At 35.5% G+C, this 12,083-nt stretch overlaps 1 protein-coding gene and 1 long non-coding RNA gene across 2 annotated transcripts in view; one reads left to right on the top strand and one right to left on the bottom strand.

The window, feature by feature from the left end:
• Positions 1–12,083, top strand: part of LOC149584664 (uncharacterized) — a 407,519-nt gene that overhangs the window by 86,127 nt on the left and 309,309 nt on the right. The gene's annotated exons all lie outside the window — the stretch shown is intronic.
• LOC149584671 (peroxynitrite isomerase THAP4-like) lies at positions 3,378–4,052 on the bottom strand. The gene is made up of 2 exons (XM_089863338.1): positions 4,013–4,052; positions 3,378–3,791 (listed from the first exon to the last, which is right to left on the bottom strand). Exon 2 carries the CDS (start codon positions 3,773–3,775, stop codon positions 3,470–3,472), a length of 306 nt encoding a protein of 101 aa, XP_089719464.1. The 5' UTR covers positions 3,776–3,791; positions 4,013–4,052; the 3' UTR covers positions 3,378–3,469.

Raw genomic sequence — 12,083 nt, 5'->3', positions numbered from 1 at the left:
CGTCAGTATTTTACCTTAATTCTAGTTAAGTGGTTTTAAGAACGTTATTCTTAAAATGATTTTAAACATAGCTATTGTTGACGTTTGACTTCTAGCGTAAACCGTTTTCACAATTTTTCGAAATTTAGGGTATATAAGGCGATTGATTCACAAATGGTAGGAATAAGCGCTATTGCGTGAACCTTTGGCCGAAGCCCTGCCATTGGGAGGCTGGTCGTTTCTCGTAACTTAAGCCGATCGTGCGTACATCTTAATCCCAACGATGATAATGGAGTAGAAGCCAATGTTTCAGATTGGCGTGCATGTGGTATACACAGAAGACTATTTGATGGCGTTGTCAGAAGACAATAAGTACAGATTAGCGTGTATGTGGTATATACCACTAGAAAAACAAGTGTGGCGATAGAGTAATGAAGTAGAATTTTTACCTCTCCAATTGACTGGACGTGTCTGTGTGTCTGTCTGTCACCGCGTTCGCAGTTGGCAAATCGAAGCAAACGTGTTCGTAATTTCCGGAACGCGTTCGCAGTAAACAGAAATTCGTAAAATGTTACTTCTTTGCTATATCCATCTTATTTAACGTCATTCATTAACTATTCGTTAAACCTTCATCTGCTGTCTAACAACCAATTGTTTCACCCAATGCTATCCGGTATTTAATGGTTTCTAACAACAACACCATGCACTAGTCTTTCGTGTACACCACATCAGAAGTGAGATGAGACCAGAAGTACTGAGCTAACCAAATTCTTCACTCGGCGAAAGTGAATATTCTTGATAACACAAGAACGGTTGGCCCTCTAGTAGCGGTTTCTGAAATTTCCCTCCAAAACGTGAGACGCTCGCGGTGGTAGGCGGCCGAACTAGATTCAAGGAGCCGCGCCCGTGTTCGGCCGCTTTAGGTTGAGGGGAGGGGGGGAGGGGGTAGGAAAGGTTTTTGGAACTCGACCAATTTTTTTCTCAGAAGTGTAGGCGCGTGGGAAGCGGCATAAAATCCTCAAATTTGTTCACTAGTGCCAGCCCTTCACTTCTAGTCTCATCTCACTTCTGACCACATACGCCACACGTGTGACATGAGAAACGTCTAGCCTCCTAATGGCAGAGCTTCCACCAAAGGTTCACGCAATTGCGCATTTCTTATCTCTTAGTGTCAGTCAATCACCTTATACACCCAAAATTTACAAAGGTTCTGATATAGGTGTTTCCTAGAAGTATAACTTTATAGATAGCTATGTTTAAAAATTTTTTGGAATTAAATTTCTTAAACCGTTCTAACTATAATTAACGTAAAATACTGACAATTAAAATAATTCATAGCACTTATATTTATTTAATTATTTAAGATAAACTTCTTTCTTTGGAATGACAAAAAAAGAGAGTTTAAATAGAACGAGTAATGAAGATTGCATCTGAATCGAGACACAACACGCATATCAAAGTTAATATAAAGCGAGTAGGATGATAAGATCTCTTACAAAACGATAACATTTTCTTTTTGCAGAATATTAAATGGAAATATTTTAAATATTTTTCGGCATTACGATTCTTTTAGTAGTTGAGTAGCTATAAAGCTTTGATTATCTCAGACACAAAGATACGTCCAGTGTTATACCTCTCCGTGACGTCATCGTTACTCGGAGAGATTAAAACCTGTGTCAAGGGGAAATTCAAGTGATAATTTTATTAATTACTCTAATTCCAAGACATTCCAGCATATTGAACTCTTCGAGAATTGTTTTCCAATGATTGAAAAATCAAAATAAGTATAAATTCCTTCAAATATTAGAATAAGCTAGTCCTAAGAAATGTTAAATAATTAAGATTTTTAAAATCTTTGGGTTATTTTTAGGATGCTTCACTATGCAGGTAGAATTAGTAGATTATTTCCCTCTAAGCTCATATCAATAACCTTTCACTTAAAAAAATATCATATCAGCTAAAAATGTGTAAAGTAAATCCCAAAGGTGTTTATTCGCACCATTCGAACAGATTTATATTAAAAACACTATTTCCGTTTAAAAAACAATTTAATAAGGGTCAATTAACACCTAAAGGTGTGTCTACGTACCAGTGAATCACGATTTCCTTAAAAAGTACCTTAAAAGAGTCAACTAGCACCTTTTTACGGAGAAAACACCATCTCAGTTAAAAAACACTCCAAAACGAGTGTATAAACACCTCAAGGTATTTCCGAACACCCATGAAACACCTTTTTTTCTAACAGTGTAAATCTAGTTCTGGAAATTTTTTGCAATATTGTTTTGCTATCCATCCTGCATAGAGATCCATTCCATTTTCCTCCATTTTTGAAAATTCATTTTCACCAATCCCATCTTTATTTTCAGTAGATTTTAAAATTGAATTACTGTGTTGTAATTCATCTAGGTTATTAACTGGTTTTGGTTCATTTAGTAAGTTAACCAAGTCATTTTCATCAGAGGTTGATACATCAGGTGTAATGCGAGCTTTCTTGTAAATATTAGCTAACAAATATTCAGTCTTGTTTTCTGAAATTGTTTCCATTGACCCATTGCTTTCGTTAAATGTTAGAAGGTCACAAGATAAATACTCAGCGTGAGTCATATCAGTTGTATTACTATTAGTATTTACTACGCCAGGATTTTTGCCTAAAATAATCATTCGTATCCGGAATAAAGCGTTAAGTGGAGTTGGATGGTCATCTAAACCACCTCGTGAACGAACTTGAGAAAAAAAGTTCTCGAGACAATCTTGGTTGAGACGATGAGTTAAGAGATATTTTATACCATACTTATTTTTCATATTAAAAAATAAATCCTTGAGAGATTTAATGGAAATAATTAAACCTTTCTGAAATATTTGCAAACATTTTGTACCCTTGCACCTCATGTCATTTACAAGCTCACTCATTTCATCCAATACTTCTAATTGTTCTTGTAGATTTACGCCAAAAGCACACTTAATTTTAATGGAGTCTTTTTCAGTGTACGTGTTAAAAACTTGGAACCAAGCATTAATCTTTTCTATAAAAGTAGCAGTTTCTCTAATATCTTCTAAATCTTCATCTTTGCTTTTATCGTTTTGTTTCGAGATGTAGAGAGAATGTAAAGCTTTAGCAACATTATTTGATAGAAGTTGGGCGGCTAATTTAACATTTTGTCTAGTTGGTCCTCTACAATCCAGATGAATAGGTTTCAGTTTGTCACACATTTTTATTTCATGGTGATCAAGTTTGCATAAATCATCGAGGGGTTTTCTATTAACGAATACGTCACCATCTTCTAATAAAAATCCTTTATCTAGCAGCCAATTCCTAATTAATTTTAAAGCGTGGGGTGCGTCAGCAAAGCAGTATATTAACTGATCTTCATCATCTGGATGTAAAAACCAATTCCTATTTATGTTAATTCCAAGCTCCCTCCACAGCCCCATATTTCCTCTCCCCATATCACAAACGGTAGCGACTACAAGGTAGCCAGCTTCATAAACTTTAGACATGATTTCTAAAAGCAATTTCATTAGGAACTGCTGATTCTTTTAACATCTTTCTTCTTGGAAGGCCCAGGAGCTCCGCTTTTAGATCGCGTTCAAAATTATCCTCGGTAAAATGTTCAGAACAAATGCGGCTAGTTGCGGGGTTCCAATTATCATCCCTCCGACACTTGTTAATCCATATTGTTCTCCTTTGCTGATCAGTGGGAAATAAATGATAACGAATATGTTGCTTTGTTGGATCAATTTTTGATTTAGCTAAACTGTTGCTGCAAACAGCAACTGCGCATCTTGTTCCTGGCATTTCGGATAATTTTAACCTAAATTGAAGTATTCCAGTTAGAATTCAGAAATTAACAAAACAGTTTCATTGAAATGAAAGTCCCTAAGCCTAGGTTCTAAAAGCTGAGTTTTGGTTTTTTTAAAGCATATTGAAAAGAAAAATATTTCAGTCCGAGCCTACAATATTAAAGGTTTTTAGTTCACTCGCATAATACCTTGACACATTTAAATTAACTCTTAAATTTAAATTTAAACTTACGTTAAATATGCAGCCAGCTATCTCCGACTGTTTCCGCCACAGCCCTACGGCCGCCTAAATGGAATATCGTCTACTTCCAAATGCCTCGGGTCTTTCTCTGACGTCATTTAAGACGACCAATAGCATGGCTTAAAATCTTGGTGAGAATTTTCCCGGTATCAGCAAACCTTATATAGCGATTTTGTATACTAACCTTGCGCTTGATGCACTTCATTGTGGCGGATATTAACTTTCAATACAATATCGGTATCAGAGGAGTCTCTGCGAGTGGATTCTTTAATCATTGATTTATAACAATGGGTATGAAAGGCAAGCAAAACCGGTAGAACGTTGAACTTTGTCACTCCATGTGGACGACGCGGTTTGAATTGTACCGGCAAGGCGTACGAAACGTAAAAGAGTTTTTTGTGTGTTTGAAATTAAGTTTATGACAAGATTTTTCGAAAATGCCTAGCAAACGTTGTTACGGGCATAGCCCCCTGTATAAGATAAGGCCTGGACATCGTTCTTCCGAAAGGGGCGGCAAGCTTAGTAGAAGGGTGCGCGAAACACTCGATAGATGGCGCGAGATCAAACTTTATTTCAAGCGGGAATTTCAAATGTCCAGTCAAAAATCACAAAGGGTTTATTTAAAACTTGTATGGAACATTAATGTCAGAAAGTTTATTTAACACTTGTATGGAACATTAATGTCACAAAGTTTGTTTAAAACTTGTAAGAAACAATATCACAAATGATTATTTGAAACTAGTGAGGAACATTAATATCAAAATCTACATCTTTAAATGTTTTCTGGATGTCGGCTTTTTGTTAAATTTCTTAACAAATTCTTTTCTATCAGTAACATCTTTTGCCAAGTTGTACAACAGAGGTCTTACATACTTTGTTAACAATATGTCAGCTAACTCGCGATAATTACAGCAAGTGCATTTCAAAGCACTGCAAAAATAGGGATAAATGGCTTGCTTAAGAATGGTACTCGTTTGAACATTTCAAAGGTACTCGTTACCAGGAATGTATGGAGGGGCTGGAATGGCTAAGGGGGCTCTCGTTGTACCCTTGATGGTGTACCCTACGTCTGTGTAGCTGTCTACCGAAGGCGAAAAATGTCATGACTCGTTAAAAAAGGCATGGCAGAAGTGACCTTTTAGATTTTTTAAAGTTAAATGCGCTGATTCGCCGCCGTTCGCGTTCATATTCGATTCTCTCAGCCTTGGCAGAGGACCTAGGGTAGAGGGTGGACAATTACACTGTTAGAAAAAAAGGTGTTTCATGGGTGTTCGGAAATACCTTGAGGTGTTTATACACTCGTTTTGGAGTGTTTTTTAACTGAGATGGTGTTTTCTCCGTAAAAAGGTGCTAGTTGACTCTTTTAAGGTACTTTTTAAGGAAATCGTGATTCACTGGTACGTAGACACACCTTTAGGTGTTAATTGACCCTTATTAAATTGTTTTTTAAACGGAAATAGTGTTTTTAATATAAATCTGTTCGAATGGTGCGAATAAACACCTTTGGGCTTTACTTTACACATTTTTAGCTGATATGATATTTTTTTAAGTGAAAGGTTATTGATATGAGCTTAGAGGGAAATAATCTACTAATTCTACCTGCATAGTGAAGCATAATAAAAATAACCCAAAGATTTTAAAAATCTTAATTATTTAACATTTCTTAGGACTAGCTTATTCTAATATTTGAAGGAATTTATACTTATTTTGATTTTTCAATCATTGGAAAACAATTCTCGAAGAGTTCAATATGCTGGAATGTCTTGGAATTAGAGTAATTAATAAAATTATCACTTGAATTTCCCCTTGACACAGGTTTTAATCTCTCCGAGTAACGATGACGTCACGGAGAGGTATAACACTGGACGTATCTTTGTGTCTGAGATAATCAAAGCTTTATAGCTACTCAACTACTAAAAGAATCGTAATGCCGAAAAATATTTAAAATATTTCCATTTAATATTCTGCAAAAAGAAAATGTTATCGTTTTGTAAGAGATCTTATCATCCTACTCGCTTTATATTAACTTTGATATGCGTGTTGTGTCTCGATTCAGATGCAATCTTCATTACTCGTTCTATTTAAACTCTCTTTTTTTGTCATTCCAAAGAAAGAAGTTTATCTTAAATAATTAAATAAATATAAGTGCTATGAATTATTTTAATTGTCAGTATTTTACGTTAATTATAGTTAGAACGGTTTAAGAAATTTAATTCCAAAAAATTTTTAAACATAGCTATCTATAAAGTTATACTTCTAGGAAACACCTATATCAGAACCTTTGTAAATTTTGGGTGTATAAGGTGATTGACTGACACTAAGAGATAAGAAATGCGCAATTGCGTGAACCTTTGGTGGAAGCTCTGCCATTAGGAGGCTAGACGTTTCTCATGTCACACGTGTGGCGTATGTGGTCAGAAGTGAGATGAGACTAGAAGTGAAGGGCTGGCACTAGTGAACAAATTTGAGGATTTTATGCCGCTTCCCACGCGCCTACACTTCTGAGAAAAAAATTGGTCGAGTTCCAAAAACCTTTCCTACCCCCTCCCCCCCCTCCCCTCAACCTAAAGCGGCCGAACACGGGCGCGGCTCTTTGAATCTAGTTCGGCCGCCTACCACCGCGAGCGTCTCACGTTTTGGAGGGAAATTTCAGAAACCGCTACTAGAGGGCCAACCGTTCTTGTGTTATCAAGAATATTCACTTTCGCCGAGTGAAGAATTTGGTTAGCTCAGTACTTCTGGTCTCATCTCACTTCTGATGTGGTGTACACGAAAGACTAGTGCATGGTGTTGTTGTTAGAAACCATTAAATACCGGATAGCATTGGGTGAAACAATTGGTTGTTAGACAGCAGATGAAGGTTTAACGAATAGTTAATGAATGACGTTAAATAAGATGGATATAGCAAAGAAGTAACATTTTACGAATTTCTGTTTACTGCGAACGCGTTCCGGAAATTACGAACACGTTTGCTTCGATTTGCCAACTGCGAACGCGGTGACAGACAGACACACAGACACGTCCAGTCAATTGGAGAGGTAAAAATTCTACTTCATTACTCTATCGCCACACTTGTTTTTCTAGTGGTATATACCACATACACGCTAATCTGTACTTATTGTCTTCTGACAACGCCATCAAATAGTCTTCTGTGTATACCACATGCACGCCAATCTGAAACATTGGCTTCTACTCCATTATCATCGTTGGGATTAAGATGTACGCACGATCGGCTTAAGTTACGAGAAACGACCAGCCTCCCAATGGCAGGGCTTCGGCCAAAGGTTCACGCAATAGCGCTTATTCCTACCATTTGTGAATCAATCGCCTTATATACCCTAAATTTCGAAAAATTGTGAAAACGGTTTACGCTAGAAGTCAAACGTCAACAATAGCTATGTTTAAAATCATTTTAAGAATAACGTTCTTAAAACCACTTAACTAGAATTAAGGTAAAATACTGACGATTAAAAAAATTAATATCATTTAAATTTATTTAAATATTTAAGATAATTTTCTTTCTTCGGAACGACGCAAGTGAAAGTTTATATAGAACGAGTAATGACGATTTCATCTGAGTTGAAACACTACATGCATATCACGAGTAGGATAAAATTATCTCTTACAAAACCATAACATTTTCTTATTGTAGAATATTAAATGAAAATATGTTAAGTATGTTTCGGCATTACGATTCTTTTAGTAGTTTTGTAGCTATAAAGCTCTTTTTCATTTCAATATTCTAACAAGATCTTTTATATTAATATATCAAATTTGGTGTTTACTTTTTAATTCAGCTTTACTACATTAATATACAGTGTAAACATGAAATTTAACTTTCCTAGTTTCACTAAATGTTACTTCTAAATATTTTGGTAAGCGTTGTTCGGATTGGTTCCTTGAATTCGTGTGTCTTTGAGGAGGTCTTGACGGTTCACAGTGAGCCGAAAATTAAATACACATTTGAATGATGTAAATCAGGTCCTTAAATAGAACTATTGAGGATATACAGTAAAGGTTAAACGCAACCATTTCATACGCATATCAATTCTTACACGGTTGAATAAGGCTTACAGCAGAAAAAACGTTTACCCTTAATCCACTGGATTTGAGCAGCAGATTTTGAGCAGCTATTTTGAAAGACTAATCTATGGTAACTCATTTGTTTTGAAAAGAATAATTTCAAAAAGACCTTTTACAGAGTTGATAGACACCTTTCTGGTATAAATATAATCCTCTATTAAGGGTGATGGTTTAAACCTAACAAGAATTAAAAAGCACCAACGTCAATGGAATTTAAAAACACCAAATTAGTCTCAAAAAGACCTTTTTTTTAAAGGGTTTATTAACACTTTTTCTGGTATTAATATACACCTCTATTCAAAGTGATTAAAACACCTCACAGGATATAAAAAGCACCTTCAGAGAAGGTATTATTTCGCACCGTTTTGAAAGGTGCGTATTGACATCCTCTCGAATGGTGCTTTTAAACACCAATAGGGGTGCTGCTGGGGATGCATTAGGAAACACCTCTAAAGGTGTCAAACAGTTAAATTTTTTTTAACAGTGTATAGCAAACAAGTTTTTTTGGGCAGCCAATGAATGAATGATAATAATTTAAGTGGTAAATACGATTTTTAAGTCAGGCTATGACGTCACTAGCGTAAATTAAGCCACGCCAGTTGTTTCCAAGATCATTTCACGCCGATTAGGATTTGACCTTAGCCATTCCAACCCCTCCATATATTCCTGATAATACCAATTAAGGGAATCCATATAGAGCAAATTTCGGACCGAAGATATTCCACTTTTATGGAGATTCTCTAAATTTATCTGCCACCATTTTTTTTTCATTTAGAAGTATTTATTTTTAGTTTGAGTTACATAGCTTAAACTAACTTGACCTAACTAACCCTAACCTTCATTCTTCTATCCCAAACGAACCAAACCTAGCCTGGAGTATCATAGGCGCAAATATTTGGTAAGCGACCAATTTTATGCAAAAATATTTGGAAAAACGTGAAAAATTACTTTGAAATCGACACAATGTAAGCAATCTATTTTACACAAGTTTTTCATGGAATGGTCTTTAAAACAATTTTACAAACTTAACCATAAGCGCAGTTACCTAACCACATCATTCAAAGACCCGTGTATTTCTCATTTAAAATTGAGTTTGCGAATCGATAATGACCCAAGGTATGTGGATCCCAAAAATAACGTATCTTTTAAAAGATTATTTTCAAAGATAAACGTTAGACGCTTCCACGATAAAACGGATCCAGCATCCTCTGCACAGGTGTAGTCATAGTCCTAAATGGACCAGCATAAAAAGGATGCATTAAGACAGGGGCAAATGATCTTAGAGGAATATGTTAATACGATTTACTTCCTCTTCTCACCTTACTATCATCAGTGCTCACTTAACTTTTGAGTGGCCTTGATTTACTAAAATACTATCGCTCCTCCAAAGAATGGATTATGTACCCATAAAATGTGCAGTTTCCCTTTCACCTTTACGGTTTTTAAGATACTAGAAGAAAAGACACCTGGTGTGGTTCGTCAGCCCATCGAGAAGTCTTAGTTACTTTATGCAAGGATTATTTAAAATAAAAATTTTAAATAATCCTTGCTTTATGGGAAACCATTTTAAAATTCAGTCGAAATGTTTTCTATCTAAGAATACGATACAATACGGCGAAATGTGTTTTTTTATTTTTTCAGGCTTTGTTCCTCAATCTACCAAATATTTCATTAACTTAATAGGTCCGAAAATTAAATATTGAAATATTTCACGTATTCTTTAATGGCTGCAGGGAAATTTTGGAATATAATTATCTTTATCTTTAATTTTAAGTAAATGTTCTTACTGACTGTCTGACAGTCAAAGCCCAGCTCGAAGACAAACTGCTTTCCCTAAGAAGCTGAACACTATTTTCGCTAGGACCCTAATTTACTCATTAGTCTTTAGTAGTTAAAAAAATTAATCAGAGAACTCATTTTTCAAGGCTGTGCAGAGAAATGAGTGAAATGCCAGTTGGCCTAGTCGAAATAACGTAAAATTTTATTATTGCAGAAGCTATGAAATGGAGTTTTGTCATATAGGAAAAATAGGATTTTTTTCCTGTCTTGTACAATTCGTGGGTCAACAAGAGTAAATAGGATAATTTTAGGACTAAAATGGTTCATGGTATGACTATTTTTGTGTTGAAATTTATAAAAATCAATTGAATTGGAAAATAAAATTAAGGAACTTGGGGAAATATTTAATTCGTTAGTGGACACGCGGAAGTACAGTAGATAGCAAAGACGCTAATTTTCCAGTTGCCCAATAAAATAAAAAATAATTAGTCCCATACGCAGAGCGATAAGTACATTATATATTATACTAAAAACAACAAATATGTTGGAAAATGTATCTTGTTAAAAATTTTTTTAAAAAAAGGGTTCCCTGCTATTCTAGAGGGCCGGTAGGCCCTTCTAGATAAGAACCCACACCCTCCCGTAATGTTAAAGAAATAATTCACAGATTTTAGGCTTAGCGTCCCATAGAAAAAGCATGGGATTTTTGGTGGTCCACTCCATCGAATAACTCAGAAACTACTGCGAAGTTAAGGTTCGGAACACTTTTCAATTATCAAGGAACTATTGAATGTTGAACTTCTGAAGTTTGATTAAGAACAATTAATTCTAAGTATTTTATTTTAATTAATTTATAAATCATGGTAAAACCGTTACATAAATTACACTGTTTTCATAGCATTTTGTTCAGCCTCCATCGGCTTTGTGACGCATAGGATAACGCGTCTGCCTACGGAGCAGATGATTGCAGGTTCGAGTCCTGGCAAGGTCGGTGTTTATTTTTACAGATCTTCTATTCAACATAAATGAAATAATCCTACAAATACAATGTTTGGATAATTTTTTTGTTACGAAGTACGATCTTGTGGCGTAATGGATAACGCGTTTGCATTCGAGGCAAAACATTGCAGATTCGAGTCGTGGAAAGCTCGTTGTCTATTTTTGCTGAAGAATCTTAGTATATATAAGGGAAAATTCTTAAATAACAAACTTTCAATGAAATTTGCGCGTGTGGCGCGTGGTTTAGAAATAACTTTTTTAAATCTATGCAAAAAGGTCAACTAAACTTAATTGAGTCACCAACCGCCTTTTTATATAAAATAGGTTACCGCCCGCCTATCTATGGTAAATTAATTTACAACCTGCCTACCAATTGTGAATTAATTTACCACTCCCCTGCCAAATAATTTAAAATTTTAATCTTTCCCATAAAATAATGCGGTACGCGACAATTTGGTCTCGCCGTTATGGTCTTGCCGATTTGGTCTCGCTGTTTTGGTCTCGCCGTTTTGGTTTCGGGACAAATGGGTCTCGGGACAATTTGGTATCGTGATTATTTGGTCTCGGGACTAATTGGTATCGTGATTATTTGGTCTCTTGACTATTTGGTATCGTGATTATTTGGTCTCGTGATTATTTGGTCTCGGGACTATTTGGTATCGTGATTATTTGGTCTCGTGATTATTTGGTTACCTACTTAGTTACCTCCTTTTCCAAAGCAATGGTCCAAATAATTCGTTGCTACCTTTTCCAAAGCAATGGTCCAAATAATTCGTTGCTACCTTTTCCAAAGCAATGGTCCAAATAATTCGTTGCTACCTTTTCCAAAGAGTCCCGAGACCATATAGTACCGAGACCAAATCGGTGAGACCAATTAGTCCCGCGACCAAATCGGCAAGACCAAAATGGCGAGACCAATTCGGCGAGACCAAATTTTCCTGTTCCGAAAATAATGAGAGGCACTTGGAGGGAGCCAATATGCTCAGGAACATCTTACTGGAACATCGAACAAAACTACTTCATTAGAAGTTTGACAAGTCTATTATTATTTTTATAATAGATTAATACAAATTAAGGCTGAAGGAACAGATATTATATAAAAAGACTTGGTTTGCCCAAGCCTTAAAAACAAAACGATAAGAGTTTTTCCAGTTGTCTGAAGCGCGGATATTATTTTTTTTCTATTGAATTTTAAAGACAA

The sequence above is a fragment of the Phalangium opilio genome, unplaced genomic scaffold, assembly GCF_054372755.1.
Source record: "Phalangium opilio isolate 3A_F unplaced genomic scaffold, DU_Popi_V2 ptg001170l_1, whole genome shotgun sequence".
NCBI lineage: Eukaryota > Metazoa > Arthropoda > Arachnida > Opiliones > Phalangiidae > Phalangium > Phalangium opilio.
This window is presented reverse-complemented; position numbering and strand designations above follow the sequence as displayed.